The sequence below is a fragment of the Syngnathus typhle genome, linkage group LG6, assembly GCF_033458585.1.
Source record: "Syngnathus typhle isolate RoL2023-S1 ecotype Sweden linkage group LG6, RoL_Styp_1.0, whole genome shotgun sequence".
In the NCBI taxonomy this organism is placed as follows: Eukaryota; Metazoa; Chordata; class Actinopteri; order Syngnathiformes; family Syngnathidae; genus Syngnathus; species Syngnathus typhle.
In genome coordinates this window covers 14836565-14855691 of record NC_083743.1, presented here as the reverse complement: position 1 = coordinate 14855691, position 19127 = coordinate 14836565, and the positions used below count along the sequence as shown (strand labels likewise).

Below are 19127 nucleotides of genomic sequence, written 5' to 3'. Positions count from 1 at the left end.
GTCGCAGCCCCTCTGTTTGAGGCAGGGCAGCGTTCCTATTTCATCCCTTGGCCAGTCCAGCTTGAGTGACTGGCTGGGTTGGTCTCATACTTTGTGTCAAGGGTATTCAGGTCACACATGCATTAGGTGAATCCCCAGTCCCTGCCTAAATGCTTATAGTCACTAGCTTGGCCTGACCAGCCTGAGTGACTGGTCAGGTCAGTGAATACCACCAGTCAGAAACTGAGTAAAAGTTCTTTCACAACTTTCCTTACATATTATAATTTTGCATTAAATTTTAGTTCAGTTGCTCGTTCCATATGTATGTACGTATGTATGTAATTATGTATGTAAGTAACTAATTTCCCCCTGGGACATATATCTACCAACCTACTGCCCTTTTTTACTATGCCTTCCTTACCATCCATCCATCCGTCCGTCCGTCTGTCCGTTTGTCTATCCATCCATCCATCCATCCATCCATCCATCCATCCATCCATCCATCCATCCATCCATCCATCCATCCATCCATCCGTCCGTCCGTCCGTCCGTCCGTCCGTCCGTCCGTCCGTCCGTCCGTCCGTCCATCCATCCATCCATCCATCCATCCATCCATCCTTCAATCCATCCATCCATCCATCCATCCTTCCATCCATCATCTATCCATCCATCCATCCATCCATCCATCCGTTCATCCATCCATCCATCTTTCCATCCATCCATCCATCCATCCATCCATCCATCCATCCATCGATCCATCCATCCATCCATCCATCCAGCATCATGTGATAGAAAACAAGCCCTCGCCTCGCCCTCGTAGTCTAGAGGCTGTTTGTGGTGTTTATGATTTGAAGTTGACAAAGATCAATGAGGTCTTTTGTCAATAATGATAATGTAAGGTTTGTCCCAGAGGCAAACAACCTTCGTTACAACTGCCCCTGTGGGTCACACCTCAGGTCACTTGAATGGCACACAGATGCCACCAAGACAAAATGTAATAGTGCAGCTCACTGCAGCACAGCATGAAGGCTCATGTGATGGAAAACAAGCCCTCGCTGCAATCACATTTCATCGATTACCATCAATCAATGTATGCATACACTTCATTTTCTTAACAAGCCTCCAACACATAATATACTGATATGATCATCGAGTTAATCTTCAAAGATTTCTTTGTTCAACCATGATGCTCAGACATAGCTCATTGACCGTATATTAGAGACATGTGCCATCTTGTAGTTGAATAAAATATTACTTTTGAAAGGCACAACGGTCTTCCAACCAAAATATTTCATGTGGGCTAGAGATCGATTTAAAGTTTTATAGGCTATAAAACGATTATTTTTTTAAACCCAGCTATACTAAATATTTCCAGAGCTACAAATTGCATTTCAAACAGTAATAATACATTTTATTTTTACTGCATTTTACATTTTCAGAGTCCGACACAGAGTTTAAAAGCAGTTTGAATAAAACTGAACAGTCATTTAAAAAAGATTTGCCTGTTTAAAGTAAAATACATTTGGAGTGCAAAATAATAATAAATAATAATAATTATTTGAAATAGTTATTTTTATAGACAATGAATTGTCAGCTCATTTGGCTATAACTACAAATTCATTTCCAATGGTGAAAGTTATTTTTTCACCAAATACCTAAAAAAAATTCCAGACATTCCCATGGTCACCTGACTCAGAAAACGCGCAAAAAAACATATATAAAGACCTAGTAAACGGCGTAAATGTATAGACCTCCACTTCTTGAACGAAAGGGACAGAGTCCACACTGGTGAGTAGTGGTACAGGTGACAATTTTGTTTCAAACTATGGTTTAAACTACTGAGTGTTTTACTCTTAATTATGTTGCCAAAACTGTCCAAAGAAATGTGCCTCATTTTGTCTTGAATTAGTGTAAATACGGTGTCTCGTTTTTTAATGAAGCAGGATAAATTAGGATAAATTAATATAAACAAATAACTATTTTTAATTCTGTTTTCTCAGTGAAGTATGTCGTGTGGTTTGTTTTCTAGAGCGGTTTACCCAGTTCTAAAGGATATCTACCTATCTTCCTGTAGAAATGACACATCCAATGATGATAAAATGGGTAATGTATGAACGTATACTTAATTCAAACGGCAACTGGAGAGCAAAGATTTCCTTGCAATGAGTTTTATCTGCCCCTCTATCTCCACTGAACGGGAGCAAGCCGTCTCCTGTTTCCAGTTTATGTAATTTCCCATTGAAACAGTGTGAGATTCAACCTGGTCCACTGTGTCTAATGCCTGTTCTCCCACAGTTGGGACTGACACTTGTGCTCCTGCATGCTGGTATGATCTTTTTAAGAAACGCAACATTGATCTTCACAATACTGCTTTGTGACATGTCATCTTAATAGATGTAAGAAAATGAACATATTTTTGGACTTATTTTCTAGGCGTTCATGTGCATGGCAGCAATGATGGTAAGCAAGCGACTCAAATTCTTTTATCCTGCATACGCTTTTTATTTTCTCCAATTTGAGTTATAACAACCATTGTGCAAATTAAACCTGCTTAAAGTTATATAATTATCTGTATTCTGTGTAGAGTTGCTTCTTTTTATTATACAATCTTGTCATAAAAATCTTAATTGGTTCCAGTTGAGGAAAAGTCAATAAAAATGTTTGACAATTCGATGTCTGATCACTCTGACCTAAAAATATGTGCGATCATCCAAGTCGTTGATCCAGAATGCTGGACTCCATGGTTTAACCGAGACGACGCCTCTGGTACTGGAGACTATGAAACTCTTTCGGACCTGCAAAAAGAAAATCCAGGGAAAATATGTGAACATCCAATCCAAATTGAGGTTACAACTACATCTGGAGACAGTGTTGATTCAACAGGCGATGTGATTCAAGTGTACGTACAAGTTGAATTAGCGCTGTTGATAGAGAATGCATCCACATAGCCCTCCAGTGAAAGTGACTAATTTCTGCCGGTTGTCCCAACAGGTCTGACACAAACACTGGATTTATTTGTGAAAACGCTAACCAGACACACAATGGCAGTTGTGCAGATTACAAAATCCGTTTCATGTGCCCCCTTGAATTCTGCGAACCTGAAGGTAATCCAGTAAATGACAGTTAATTTCAGCCTGCCAGAAGCAGTTTGAGAAAAATTCAATTTTTTTTGTTTTTTATAACATTTGTGTGGCACAACGTTTGCGGAACATGAATTTACTATCAAATTCCACGCCCTTTATATATATATATATATATATATATATATATATATATATATATATATATATATATATATGTATATAAGGGCAAGAGCAAAGAGACTTTTTTGGACAAGACTGTGCGTGTTTACGCTCAATTTGGTTCTTAAAAAGCGATAGATTGCATATTTTATTAATCCCCTTCTTTTGGGCTCATTCATTTCAGTGTGCAAGACCCCTTGGTATAATCAAGATTACTCCGGTGAGAGTGGAGATTATGAGATGCTTGATATGATCTCTGCTGCAAACCCAGGTGAAATTTGCGATCTTCCACTTGGCATTGAGGTCCAAACTGTAGATGGAAAGCCTTACACTTCAACAGGGGAGACCATTGCCGTGTAAGTACTAGATCCACTGCACATACATACATTTATGTAGGTAAGTGTCATCTTCTTGTCACATTGCATACACAAACTACTACACAATACAAGACATCTGAACTGAAATGACATTTAAGGCCAATTGACAGTCATCACTGTCACAGTTTGATTGATGTGACTCCTTTTATTGCTGATTTTCGTTGTACTAAATTCTTTCATCTCTGCAGAATGGATACCGAGACTGGGTTCATCTGTAAAAATGATGACCAGAAGGATGGAGGCTGCTCCGATTATAAAGTTCGCTTCATATGTCCCCTTGATTTCTGCAAAACAAAGGAGTAATCATGTGAAATTAAACAACCCTTGATTTCTGCAAAACAAAGGCGTAATCATGTGAAATAAAAAGTTATTCAAGCAATCAAAAGTTATTCATTCATTTATTCTGTAAAGCCATTTGCGATTTTCACTGCGTGGTTGCAGACAAAACTAAAGCAAAGAGCAAATGAGCAAATCCATGTAATGTACAAGTACTAGTTACATATTTACATAAATCACATTTTCATAGTGCATAGTGAAACAAAATGTTCATAAGAAGAAAAACTGTATCCCACCATACCATTACCTTTTCATAATAATAAAATAACGTAGGTGGGTTTTATTTGCACAGATTTGACAAAATCAAAACGAATCAATATTGTTACGAAAGGCAAAGAACACACAGACTTGATCACAGCTGCAATCTTGTTAGGCCGACTGATTAAAATTTTGTTTGCTTCAAGTAATAATGATAATGTACGCGGCAGATTGGTGCACTGTTGCACTGGCACATTTACCTCACAGAGCAGAGGTGGAAAGAGTGATTTTGACTCCAGCTTCTTGTGTGAATTTTGCATATTTGCCTTTTGGTTATCTCTAGATACTCCGGTTTCCTCCCACATTCCAAAATCATGCATGATGGGCCAATTTACCACCTTAATTTTTTGTAGGTGTTACTGTGACAGTTTAGGCTTTAGAGTGCACACCACCTAACCCGTCCATGGACCTTCGTGAAAGGCTCCAGCACACCCTTGACCCTCATGAGGACAATATTTTTAGAAGATGAATGGATAAATGATCAATTTGACCCCAAGTCAAATGGGATTAAACTAACAGTGGCATGAATTATTTGATTCTAAATCGTTATGATGAAGTGCATTTATCTTGGGCCAACAGGGTGGGCCACACCCTGGAGTGTTTTCCATCCAATTGCTGAGAAGACAAACGACATTGTTAATACTACTACTACTACTACTACTACTACTACTACTACTACTACTACTAATAATAATAATAATAATAATAATAATAATAATAATAATGATAATAATAATAATAATAATGGCGGCTCGGTGGAACACTGGTTAGCACGTCCGCTTCACAGTTAGGAGGGTGCTGGTTCGATTCCACCCCCGACCCTCCTCGCGATGTGTACATACATGTTCTACCTGTGCCCGCGTGGGTTTTCTCTGGGCACTTCAATAAATTCCAGCACACCTGCGATCCCTGTGGGGACAAGCGTTATAGAAAATGGATGGATGGATAATAACTTAACTTCAATGCCTCTTTCACCCTATTGGTTTGCTTTTTCTTTGGCAGCAAGGGCGAGGGTAGAATTCACTAAAGGATTTTGTGTGGCGCTAATGAGTAAACATGGAAAACACAGAGAGCATATAATTCACAAAGCGCAAGCAGATGGTGACAGCTCGGTTAGTCTGTTAATCTGTCTCTGTTTCCACCCCTGTCAGTCAGCTCGGTTAGTCTGTTGGTCTGTGTCTGTTGCCACTCCTGTCGGTCAGCTCGGTTAGTCGGCTACTTTCCCTCTGCTGCCACCCCTGTAAATCAGCACTGTTAGTTCTGCATTTGGTCGCTCAGCTCCATTCCGCACGTGACAATCACAGCACTCAATTACTAACATGTGTATGCACCAATTGGTGCGGAATAATGTGTGTACGCGTGTAATTAGTTCGTCAATACCTCCATCCATATTTCCCTTCTTGAGTGTGTATGTATTGTGCAAAGGAACGTAGAACATCCTCAGAACATGTGTATCCACAACTAATGAAGGATCAGGTGCTACACTGTAAAGGTAATTTGGTGAATAAGTAAAGTTAAAATAAAGAATGATTTGTTGAAAACCCAACTTGGAAGTATGGGAAAGGGTTTTGTTTCTGTTCCCACACAAAAACTCAAGTGCAAAGCATGAAGAATGAAGAAATGTTACTGGTTCTAAACACATAAAATAAGGGCCAAACTGTAGTGTTCCCTAGCTGAGTAAACAGGGTCGACAAGTGGTTTAGGCCGCATCGCCTTTTGTGTGCTTTTTTTTTTAAACTAAAGGCCAAGCACTTAAAATTTCAGTGGCAGTCCTTGAGCTATTAGGGACAGTGCCCTGGTTACACAGGCCCAGCTGGTTCTTTCAATCTCTTTGGGCCTTCACATCATTATCATCATCATCGGTTTAAAGTCCGCTTTCCAGGCGCCGCTGGGTTGGGCTGGGTTCTCGATACGGCTTTCTTCCACCGGGAACGGTCCATGGCCATCTCGTGGTTGATGCCGAGTTCCTTCATGTCAGCTGCCACACTCGTCTGCCAGGTCTTTTTAGGTCGGCCACTGGGTCTTGTTCCCTCTACGTTATACGACATAACTTTCTTCACCCAGTCGTTCTCGTCCTTCCTCACACCATGTCCGTACCTTCGCAGTCTGCCTCTCCTCACCACATCCACTATGGCCTCCACTCCCATCTTCTTTCTCAGTTCTGCACTGGTCTTTTCCTCCCTCATAGACACACCACACATCCATCTGATCATCCTCATTTCTGCTCTCTTTAGCTTGTCTTCGTGTTCTGTTTTCAGGGCCCATGCCTCACTTCCGTACGTCATACTACTTCTGACGCAGGCTGAGTACACTTGGCCTCTCATCTTCAGGGATGGGGCCTTAGATGTTAAGAAGGGCATGAGTTCCCTGAATTTCTTCCACCCGCTTATCACCCTTGTGGTCACTGCTAAGTAACAGCCCCCCCATCAGCATTAAGCATGTCTCTATGGTAGCAGAAGCTGTCCACCACCTCGTACATCTCCCCATCTACCACAAGCCCCTCTGGCTCAGCTGGGTCTGCTTGGGCGACTTCTCCCCTGCACCGCTTGCATTGGAAGGTCTCTCTTGCAGCTAGTAGGCTGCCTTTTACTCCGCTGCTTCTTCGGTGTACCCATCTCTGACAACCCTTGCACCGGATAGAGTTAGCTTGCACTCCCTTCCCGCAAACTCCACATGGCCATGCTCCTGACTGCGATATCACTCCCAGGCCAGCACCACCAACCATTACCTTTGATTTTGCCGCATTCACCTTCATTCCTTTCACTTCCAGGCATGTCTTCCAGGCCGCTAGCTTCCTAGCTAGGTCTTCTCGACTGTGAGCCATCAATACCAGGTCATCCGCGTAGAGCAGCTCCCATGGTAGTCCACCCCTCACTTACCTCGATACCACATCCATCACGATAGCAAACAGTAATGGGCTGAGCACTGATCCCTGGTGCACCCCTACCCTTACTTCAAACCCATTACTGTCGCCAACTCCTGTTCTAACAGCTGTGCATCCTCTGCAGTAGAGAGCCATCACAGCCTTAACCAGTCCCTTTTCCACGCCCAACTTCCTTAGGGCCCACCTCACCACCTCCCTTGGCACCCTGTCGAACGCTTTTTCCAGGTCAACAAAAGCGAAGTACAACCTCTTCCTCTTCTCCTGGTGTTTCTCTTGCATCTGTCGGATGACAAGAATTGCATCTGTTGTACCTTTACCAGGCATGAAGCCATACTGCATTTCGTCCACCTCTACCTGTGACCTCACCCTCCTTTCCAATACCCTCTCTAATAGCTTCATTCCATGCTCCAGCAGCTTTATGGCCCTGTATGACCCGCATGCGAGTGGGTCCCCCTTCCCTTTGAATAGAGGCACCAGGACGCTTCTTGTCCAGTCAACTGTAGTGTTTCCTATTCGGCTTTGGCTTTTTGATTTTTAGATTTTATACAAGAGGCAAAATGAAAACTTGACTGATATGCAAACCTGCTTATTTCAAGCATTGGCTATGTTTCCATCGACCAAATGTATTAAATAAAAGCAATTGATCTAATTTCCCGATATTTTACATCAATATCTAAATATGTCGAGTTCAGGGGTTCTACTCTACTTGTGCAATACTGATGATTTTGATCTGCCGGTTTATCACAGCTAAAAATTAAACACTGTATCCCTTTTTCCAGACTGTGTAGAAATACATTATCATTCAAGGAAAAATTATTAACGTCCTGTGTAGAAATACATTATCCTTCAAGTAACAAATTATTATTGTCCTGTTAACCCTCAGTCCAGCTTGCTTACTCATATCACTCTAGTATTTTAAGCATCCTTTTCCGCTGTTGGTTCCTGTTAGTATATCAAATAACTGGCCTTGTGCTACATAGAAATTTTATAGACTGTAAACACATGAAACATGGACCAAATTGGGATGTTGCGGTTGCGCGATCGGACCAAATTAAGCTCCCTGCGCACTGAGGTCCACTTAAATTTTGGAAAGTACATCAGGACTTTAAAAACATTTTAAACATTCTAGCAACAGCTCTGTCACAATAATGCGACAAGCGCGGTGCAGTTGCGCGGTCGGCGACGCGCTACTTTTGCGCGTTCGGTGGTGCGCTGCAGTTGCGTGATCGGACAAAATTAAGCTCCCTGCGCACCAGGGCTGTGGACTCGGTCGGATTTTTGCACCGAGTCCGAGTCCGGCCTCTTGACCACCGAGTCCAGGTCCGGCTGTCCATTTCTTCTGTTAATTCATGTGACTGCTTAGTCTTTATTCAAGGCTAATTTAGATCAAAATCTAAATAATTACAACAGTTTTGTTATGGCTTTGTCTTTATTAAACATATAAACAAATACAATAAACAGATACTTTCAAGTTTCAATTCAACGACTTGAGTTTTTTCTGAGGAACAAAATCGCCTCAACCAAGTCAGCCTTCATCGCGCCGCGCTGATCAGACATGATAAACTTGAGCCCGGAAAACAGGCGCACTACGCTGACTTGACTGATTGGCATTGCTGTTAGTGTCCGAGTCGATGCCTTGAGGCCGGACGGATAACGATCAGCTGTAACAAATGGGCTCTCTTTCATTCGACCAAGTGCCAACATTGCCCCAATTTCTTCATCTATGCCGGTTGGCGAGGTGGCGGCCGACAAACGCCGGCGGCGCTCAATGCTGTCAAGTTCTTTTTCAAACTCATCCTCCTCCGTCGATGGGGAGCCATCAACCTTGGCTGTGGAAAGTATTCCTACGCGCATTCTCAGCAGCATGATGAAAATAAAGTTGAATGTAGTTTTTTTTATTGCCGGACTTGGTGGACTCGGTCAAAATCAGCACCGAGTCCGAGTCAGGCAAAAATGACCGAGTCCGACCGAGTCCGAGTCCCCGAGTCCGAGCCCACAGCCCTGCTGCACACTAAGGTCAACTTAAATTTTGGAACGTACATCAGGACTTTTTAAATATTTTCTAAATTTCAGCAACGGCTCTGTCACAATAATGGGAACAGCGCGGTGCAGTTGCGCGGTGGGCGGCGCACTATGGTTGCGCGATCGGACAAATATGCGCAAATGAAAACATGCTTTGTTGTTGTCTTGAAACGGATTAAAATTTTTCCCATAATTTGTAATGGGAAAAATAGATTCGGAATTTGACTGATTCGCTTCTCGAACCGCCTTCTGGAACGGATTGTGGTCAAAAACCAAGGTTTGACTGTATTTTTGCTATTGTTGTTAAAATCACACTTACATGTAAACTGGAAATGACAATAATAACACAGTGAAAGCCAAATTGAGCAAATTGGCTATTTCAGAAGTGTGTGCCAAACTGGTAGCCCTTTGCCTTAATCAGTACCCAGGAAATAGCTCTCGGTTTAAGAAAGGTTGGTGACCCCTGCCCTAAACCATACAATATTATAGACTTGGTTAGTAAAATAACCTTGAAGTCATATCTTAGTGTTCTGGTAGCCAATGCAGATTAACTAGTATCGGGATAATAAGATTGAACCTTCTCATCCATTCACCTAATGCATGTGTGACCTGAATACCCTTGAAACAAAGTATGAGACCAACCTAGCCAGTCACTCAAGCTGGACTGGCCAAGGGATGACTTAGGAATGCTGGCCTGCCTCAAATAGAGGGGCTGCAAAATTTGAGCAAGGACTGGGGATTCACCTAATCATGTATGAGTGTCCTGAAGGCCCACGGCGACTGCAAGAACTAGCTGAACCTGTGCAACCTAGGGGCTTTCTCGATTAGGTCAAGCACTATTGCACATGCACAAGGACTGGGGATTCACCTGAAATTTGAGTGATGTGAAGGCCCAAAGAGATTGAAAGAACCAGCTGAGCTTGTGTAACCAAGACATAGCTCGAGGACTGCCACTGAAATTTTACGTGCTTGGCCTTTCGTTTAAAAAACAAAAAACAAAAGGTGATGCGGCTAAACCACCTGTCTACCCGGTTTACTCACTTAGGGAACGCTACAGTTTGGCCCTTATTGTATGTGTTTACAGCCAGTAACGTTTCTTCATTCTTCTTTACGATTCTTTTGTGAGGGAACAGAAACAAAACCCTTTCACACACTTTTTATACAGGCTCTAACGCATAAGAAGGGAAATATCTTAGATCTGGTCTTATGCCGAGGATTGGCATAGTCAAATATAACAGTACTGCCATACACTACAGTTATGTCAGATCACTACCTAATAAAATTAGAAATTCTAGCTCTCTGTCAAAGACAGGAGCGCAATCAAAATATAGCAGCTATAATATTAACTCCGTAACTGTGACTGGGCTCTCTGAGTTACTGCCGGCGCCAACCACCATAAAACCTGCATATATGGGCTCTATTGATAATCTTACATATGAATTCAAAGCAACACTGTTAAATGCCATCGACTCTTTAGCGCCACTACGTCTGAAAACCTGCTGTAGAAAGCCCACTTTGTGGCTCATGGATGAAACATACACTTAAGCAATTATGTAGAAAGCTTGAGCGCAAATGGCATTGAACCAAATTTGAGGTTTTCCATCAGGCATGCGTGACAGCCTCCTGAAATACAAAGATTTGCGTATTTTAGCAAAAGTAAAAATGTTTTGGGGCAAAATATCAATCTTAATAAAAACATTCCTAAATACTTATTTGACACAGTGGCAAAGCTAACTCTTCACCAGCCGACCTCCAATAGTTCCTTCCACTCAGACGACAAGCTTGTGAAATTTTTCGGCTGGACACCCTACGAAGCAAACTCATGTCGGCCGCTTGTATCTCGTTCTTTCGGTCACAACCCATAGGTCGTGACTATAGGTGAGGGTAGGAGCGCACATCGACCGATAAATTAAAAGTTTTGCTTTTTGGCTCAGCTCTCTCTTTACCACGACGGACCGGTACAGAGTCCGGATTACTGCAGACGCTGCACCGATCCACCTGTCGATCTCGCGCTCCATCCTCCCCTCACTCGTGAACAAGACCCCTGGAGCGGCTAGCGGCTAGCATGCTATCGGGCGGACCGGGCCATTGTACGAGGGGGAACATCGCAAGGAGGTGTAATGCGCGTCTACATCCGTGACGAATGGTGCCGGGACTCTGTGGTGGGATGCAAGCACTGCTCGCCTCTGGCGAAGTTTGCGATCTCCAGACTTTTGGGGTCCTGAACTCTCTCCCCCGTTGTTTACTTGTATGTTACTCGTGTACTGTGTCTCGTCACCGTGGGATGGAGGAAACGTAATTTCGATTTCTTTGTGTGTCTTGGCATGAAGGAATTGACAATAAAGCTGACTCTGACTCTGACTCTGAAGATACTTAAACTCCTCCACTTGGGGCAGGATCTCATCCCCGATCCGGAGAGGGCATTCCACCCTTTTCCGATCGAGGACCATGGACTCGGATTTGGAGGTGCTGACCCTCATCCCGACCGCTTCACACTCGGCTGCGAACCGCTCCAGTGAGAGCTGGAGATCACGGCCTGAAGAAGCCAACAGCACCACGTCGTCTGCAAAAAGCAGAGATGCGATGCTGAGGTCCCCAAACCGGGCACCCTCAACGCCTCGGCTGCGCCTACAAATTCTGTCCATAAAAATTATGAACAGAATCGGCGACAAAGGGCAGCCTTGGCGGAGTCCAACCCTCACTGGGAATGAATCCGACTTACTGCCGGAAATGCGGACCAAACTCTGGCATCGGTGATACAGGGACCAAACCGCCCTTATCAGTTGGCTCGGTACCCCGTACTCCCGAAGCAACCCCGCAGAACCTCCCGAGGGACACGGTCGAACGCCTTCTCCAAGTCCACAAAACACATGTGGACTGGTTGGGCGAACTCCCATGCACCCTCGAGGATCCTGCTGTGGGTGAAGAGCCGGTCCACTGTTCCACGGCCAGGACGAAAGCCACACTGTTCCTCCTGAATCCGAGGTTCGACCTCCCGACGGACCCTCCTCTCCAGCACCCCTGAATAGACCTTACCAGGGAGGCTGTAATTCCCCTGTAATTGGAACACACCCTCCGGTCCCCCTTCTTAAAGAGAGGAACCCCCACCCCAGTCTGCCAATCCAGAGGCACTGTCCCCGATGTCCACGCGATGTTGTAGAGACGTGTCAGCCATGACAGCCCCACAACATCCAGAGCCCTTAAGAAATCCGGGCGGATCTCATCCACCCCCGGGGCCTTGCCACCGAGGAGTTTTTTAACTACCTCAGTGACTTCGACCCCAGAGATTGGAGAGTCCGCCTCAGAGTCCCCAGGCCCTGCTTCCACAATGGAAGGCGTGTAGGTGGAATTGAGGAGGTCTTCGAAGTATTCTCCCCACCGACACACGACGTCCCGAGTCGAGGTCAGCAGCACGCCATCTCCACTGTAAACAGTGTTGACGTTGCACTGCTCCCCCCTCCTGAGACGCCGGATGGTGGACCAGAATTTCTTCGAAGTCGTCCGGAAGTCATTCTCCATGGCCTCGCCAAACTCCTCCCACGCCTGGGTTTTTGCCTCAGCAACCGCCGAAGCCGCGTTCCGCTTGGCCATCCGGGACCTGTCAGCTGCCTCCGGAGTCCCGCAGGCCAAAACGGCCCGATAGCACTCCTTCTTCAGCTTGACGGCATCCCTTACCGCTGGTGTCCACCAGCGGGTTCGGGGATTGCCGCCACGACAGGCACCAATGACCTTACGGCCACAGGCGCAGAACAAGGTCCACTCGGACTCAATGTCCCCCGCCTCCCCCGTGACGTGGGAAAAGCTCTGCCGGAGGTGCAAGTTGAAGCTTTTCCTGACAGGGGATTCTGCCAGACGTTCCCAACAGACCCTCTCAGAGCCCCTCTCGAGAGGGCTTGTACCGGAACCCAAACTGTGCGTGGAGGCAAGTCCGACTATATCTAATCGGAACTTTTCTGCCTCACACACTAACTCAGGCTCCTTTCCAGCCAGAGAGGTGACATTCCATGTCCCAAGAGTCAGCTTCTGCAGCCGGGGATCAGACCGCCAAGGTCCCTAACCCTAACCCTGCCTTTGGCCGCCGCCCAGCTTGCACTGCACCCGACCCCTTTGGCCCCTCCCACAGGTGGTGAGCCCGGGGGAAGGGGGACCAACGTTTCCTTTTCGGGCTGTGCCCGGCCGTGCCCCATGGGCGAAGGCCCGGCCACCAGACGCTCGCCTGCGAGCCCCGGCTCCAGGCCTGGCTCCAGAGGGGGGCCCCGGTGACCCGCGCCCGGGCGAGGGAAAACGAGATCCATGTATTTTTCTCGTCATAAGGGGCTAATGTGAGCCGTGGTTTGTCTGGCCCCTCACCTAGGACCCGTTTGCCATGGGTGACCCTACCAGGGCCATGAAGCCCCAGACAAGATGGCTCCTAGGATCATAGGGGCACGCAAACCCCTCCACCACGATAAGGTGACGACTCACGGAGGGGGGAATGTTCCCTAACTGAGTAAAAAAGGTAGAGTGCCGGTTCAGCCACATAGCCCTTTTTTCCCAAACTTGCAGGCCAAGCACTGACTTGTAAAAAGTATGGTAGGATAAGTAATATCGTGCTTGAGCTAATCCTGACAGCGTCTAGGGTGCACAGGTTCAGCTGGTTCTTGCAGTCCCGTGGGCATTCAGGTCACTCATACATTAGGTGAATCCCAAGTCACTGCTCCAATGTCGCAGCCCCTCTGTTTGAGGCAGGCCAGCGTTCCTATGTCATCCCTTGGCCAGTCCAGCTTGAGTGACTGGCTGGGTTGGTCTCATACTTTGTGTCAAGGGTATTCAGGTCACACATGCATTAGGTGAATTCCCAGTCCCTGCCTAAATCCTTATAGCCCCTAGCTTGGCCAGACCAGCCGGAGTGACTGGTCAGGTCAGTGAATACCACCAGTCAAAAACTGAGTAAAAGTTCTTTCACAACTTTCCTTACATATTATAATTTTGCATTAAATTTTAGTTCAGTTGCTCGTTCCATATGTATGTACGTATGTATGTAATTATGTATGTAAGTAAGTAATTTCCCCCTGGGATATATATCTACCAACCTACTGCCCTTTTTTACTATGTCTACCTTACCATCCATCCAGCCATGCATCCATCCATCCATCCATCCATCCTTCCATCCATCATCTATCCATCCATCCATCCATCCATCTTTCCATCCATCCATCCATCCATCCATCCATCCATCCATCCATCCATCCATCCATCCATCCATCCATCCATCCATCCATCCATCCAGCACCATGTGATAGAAAACAAGCCCTCGCTTCGCCCTCGTCGTCTAGAGGCTGTTTGTGGTGTTTATGATTTGAAGTTGACAAAGATCAATGAGGTATTTTATCAATAATGATAATGTATGGTTTGTCCCAGAGGCAAACAAGGATGAAAAGGAAAGTGGGAACCTTGGTTACAACTGCCCCTGTGGGTCACACCTCAGGTCGCCTGAATGGCACACAGATGCCACCAAGACAAAATGTGATGGTGCAGCTCACTGCAGCACAGCATGAAGGCTCATGTGATGGAAAACAAGCCCTCGCTGCAATCACATCTTATCTATTACCATCAATCAATGTATGCATACACTTCATCTTCCTAACAAGCATCCAACACATAATATACTGATATGATTTTACATTTTATTTTTACTGCATTTTACATTTAAAGAAATTTTCAGAGTCCGACACAGAGTCATTTAAAAAAGTTTTGCCACAGATGCCTGTTTAAAGTAAAATACTTTTGGAGTACAAAATAATAATAAGTAATAATAATAATTTGAAATAGTTATTTTTATAGACAATAAATTGTCAGCTCATTTGGCTATAACTACAAATTCATTTCCAACGGTGAAAGGTATTTTTTCACCAAATACCTAAAAAAAATTCCAGACATTCCCATGGTCACCTGACTCAGAAAACGCGCAAAAAAACATATATAAAGACCTAGTAAACGGCGTAAATGTATCGACCTCCACTTCTTGAACGAAAGGGACGGAGTCCACACTGGTGAGTAGTGGTGCAGGCGACAATTTTGTTTCAAACTATGGTTTAAACTATTGAGTGTTTTGCTCTTAATTATGTTGCCAAAACTGTCCAAAAAAATGTGCCTAATTTTTTCTCAAACTAGTGTAAATACGGTGTCTCGTTTTTTAATGAAGCAGTGTAAATTAGGATAAATTAATATAAACAAATAACTACCTTTAATTCTGTTTGCTCAGTAAAGTATGTCGTGTGGTTTGTTTTCTAGAGCGGTTTACCCAGTTCTAGGATATCTACCACAGGTCCTATCTTCCTGTAGAAATGACACATCCAATGATGATAAAATGGGTAATGTATGAACGTATACTTAATTCAAACGGCAACTGGAGAGCAAAAATTGCATTGCAATGAGTTTTATTTGCCCCTCTGTCTCCACTGAACGGGAACGAGCCGTCTCCTGTTTCCAGTTTATGTATTTGCCCATTGAAACAGTATGAGATTTAACCTGGTACACTGTGTCTAATGCCTGTTCTCCCACAGTTGGGACTGACACTTGTGCTCCTGCATGCTGGTAGGATCTTTTTTAAGAAACGCAACATTGATCTTCACAATACTGCTTTGTGACATGTCATCTTAATAGATGTAAGAAAATGAACATATTTTTGGACTTATTTTCTAGGGGTTCATGTGCATGGCAGCAATGATGGTAAGCAAGCGACTCAATTTTTTTTATCCTGCATATGCTTTTTATTTTCTCCAATTTAAGGTATAACAACCATTGTGCAAGTTAAACCTGCTTAAAGTTATATAAATATCTGTATTCTGTGTAGAGCTGCTTCTTTTTATTTGCCCAAATGTGGTTTGAAGTACAATACTACAATCTTGTCATAAAAATCTAAATTGGTTCCAGTTGAGGAAAAGTCAATAAAAATGTTTGACAATTTGATGTCTGATCACTGTGACCTAAAAATATGTCCGATCCTCCAAGTCGTTGATCCAGAATGCTGGACTCCATGGTTTAACCGAGACGACGCCTCTGGTACTGGAGACTATGAAACTCTTTCGGACCTGCAAAAAGAAAATCCAGGGAAAATATGTGAACATCCAATCCAAATTGAGGTTACAACTACATCTGGAGACAGTGTTGATTCAACAGGCGATGTGATTCAAGTGTACGTACAAGTTGAATTAGCGCTGTTGATAGAGAATGCATCCACATAGCCCTCCAGTGAAAGTGACTAATTTCTGCCGGTTGTCCCAACAGGTCTGACACAAACACTGGATTTATTTGTGAAAACGCTAACCAGACACACAATGGCAGTTGTGCAGATTACAAAATCCGTTTCATGTGCCCCCTTGAATTCTGCGGACCTGAAGGTAATCCAGTAAATGACAGTTAATTTCAGCCTGCCAGAAGCCGTTTGAGGAAAATTCCCTTTTTTTAGTTTTTTTTATAACAACATGTTTTTTTTTGGGCTCATTCATTTCAGTGTGCAAGACCCCTTGGTATAATCAAGATTACTCCGGTGAGAGTGGAGATTATGAGATGCTTGATATGATCTCTGCTGCAAACCCAGGTGAAATTTGCGATCTTCCACTTGGCATTGAGGTCCAAACTGTAGATGGAAAGCCTTACACGTCAACAGGGGAGACCATTGCCGTGTAAGTACTAGATCCACTGCACATACATACATTTATGTAGGTAAGTGACATCTTCTTGTCACATTGCATCCACAAACAAGACATCTGAACTGAAATGACATTTAAGGCCAATTGACAGTCATCACTGTCACAGTTTGATTGATGTGGCTCCTTTTATTGCTGATTTCCGTTGTACTAAATTCTTTCATCTCTGCAGAATGGATACCGAGACTGGGTTCATCTGTAAAAATGATGACCAGAAGGATGGAGGCTGCTCCGATTATAAAGTTCGTTTCATATGTCCCCTTGATTTCTGCAAAACAAAGGAGTAATCATGTGAAATTAAACAACCCTTGATTTCTGCAAAACAAAGGCGTAATCATGTGAAATAAAAAGTTATTCAAGCAATCAAAAGTTATTCATTCATTTATTCTGGAAAGCCAATTGCGATTTTCACTGCGTGGTTGCAGACAAAACTAAAGCAAAGAGCAAATGCATGTAATGTACAAGTACTAGTTACATATTTACATAAATTACATTTTCATAGTGCATAGTGAAACAAAATGTTCATAAGAAGAAAAACTGTATCCCACAATACCATTACCTTTTCAGAATAGTAAAATAACGTAGGTGTGTTTTATTTGCACAAATTTGACAAAATCAAAACGAATCAATATTGTTACGAAAGGCAAAGAACACACAGACTTGATTACAGCTGCAATCTTATTAGGCGGACTGATTAAAATTTTGTTTATTTCAAGTACCGTAATTTTCGGACTATAAGTCGCACCGGAGTATAAGTCGCACCACCCATAAAATGGCCAAAAGTGAAAAAAACATATATATGTATATAAGTCGCTCCTGAGTATAAGTCGCCCCCCCACCCAAACTATGAAAAAAAACGCGATTTATAGTCCGAAAATTACGGTAATAATGATAATGTATGCGGCAGATTAGTGCACTGTTGCACTGGCACATTTAACTCACAGAGCAGAGGTGGAAAGAGTGACTTTGACTCCAGCTTCTTGTGTGAATTTTGCTTATTTGCCTTTTGGTTATCTCTTGATACTCCGGTTTCCTCCCACATTCCAAAATCATGCATGATGGGCCAATTTACCACCTTAATTTTTTTGTAGGTGTTACTGTGACAGTTTAGGCTTCAGAGTGCACACCACCTAACCCGCCCATGGACCTCCGTGAAAGACTCCAGCACACCCTTGAACCCTCATGAGGACAATATTTTTAGAAGATGAATGGATAAATGATCAATTTGACCCCAAGTCAAATGGGATCAAACTAACAGTGGCATGAATTATTTGATTCTAAATCATTATGATGAAGTGCATCCATCTTGGGGCAGCAGGGTGGGGCACACCCTGGAGTGGTTTCCATCCAATTGCCGGGAGGACAAACGACAATTCACATGCCAGAAGAATCCAATAGATTTTATAGAATGTCGTAAAAGTTAAGCCATTGTTAATACTACTACTACTACTACTACTACTACTAATACCAATAATAATAATAATAATAATAATAATAATAATAATGGCGGCTCGGTGGAACACTGGTTAGCACGTCCGCTTCACAGTTAGGAGGGCACCGGTTCGATTCCACCTCCGACCCTCCTCGCGATGTGTACATGTTCTACCTGTGTCCGTGTGAGTTTTCTCTGGGCACTTCAATAGTCTCCAGCACACCTGCGATCCCTGTGGGGACAAGCGGTATAGAAAATGGATGGATGGATGATAATTTAACGTCAATGCCTCTTTCACCCTATTGGTTTGCTTTTTCTTTGGCAGCAAGGGTGAGGGCAGAATTCACTAAAGGATTTTGTGTGGCGCTAACGAATAAACATGGAAAACACAGAGAGCGTATAATTCACAAAACGCATGCAGATGGTGACAGCTCGGTTAGTCTGTTAATCTGTCTCGTGTCCACCTCTGTCAGTCAGCTCGGTTAGTCTGTTGGTCTGTGTCTATTGCCACCCCAGTCAGTCAGCTCGGTTAGTCTGCTAGTTTCCCTCTGCTGCCACCCCTGTAAATCAGCACTGTTAGTTCTGTTAGTCTGTTACTCTAATAATAATAATAACTTATATTTGTATCGCACTTTATATTCGGAGGAATCTCAAAGTGCTACATGCCCAACAAGAAAACAAAACAAGGACAAGTATGAAACACCTGGACGACAACCAGGATATGAGAGAAATTACTGAAATGCTGAGGTAAAGAGGTGAGTTTTAAGTCCGGTTTTGAAAGAGACAGTGGATTGGGGTGCTCTTAAGTGGTCGGGGAGGGAGTTCCACAGTGTAGGGGCTGTATGGCAGAAGGCCCGGTCGCCCATGGTGCGCAGCTTGGTTTTCGGGATGTGGAGAAGGTGTGAA

General features: G+C 43.8%; 1 protein-coding gene across 3 annotated transcripts; it reads left to right on the top strand.

Moving 5' to 3' along the window:
• The first annotated feature begins 1722 nt into the window (after positions 1-1722).
• On the top strand, positions 1723-17149 carry LOC133156202 (cartilage intermediate layer protein 2-like). 3 transcript variants are annotated; one of them, XM_061282025.1, is made up of 8 exons: positions 1723-1767; positions 15372-15451; positions 15644-15674; positions 15783-15809; positions 16092-16275; positions 16368-16480; positions 16594-16765; positions 16962-17149. In XM_061282025.1, exons 2-8 carry the CDS (start codon positions 15425-15427, stop codon positions 17074-17076), a joined length of 669 nt encoding a protein of 222 aa, XP_061138009.1. In that variant the 5' UTR covers positions 1723-1767; positions 15372-15424; the 3' UTR covers positions 17077-17149. The 3 variants fall into 3 exon arrangements, with proteins under 3 accessions (XP_061138009.1, XP_061138008.1, XP_061138010.1); XM_061282024.1 differs by lacking the exons at positions 15372-15451; positions 15644-15674; positions 15783-15809; ... (2 more) ...; positions 16594-16765; positions 16962-17149 and adding exons at positions 2009-2082; positions 2275-2305; positions 2413-2439; ... (2 more) ...; positions 3406-3577; positions 3787-3983 and having other exon boundaries at positions 1744-1767; XM_061282026.1 differs by lacking the exon at positions 1723-1767 and adding an exon at positions 15062-15130.
• The last annotated feature ends 1978 nt before the right edge of the window (positions 17150-19127 follow it).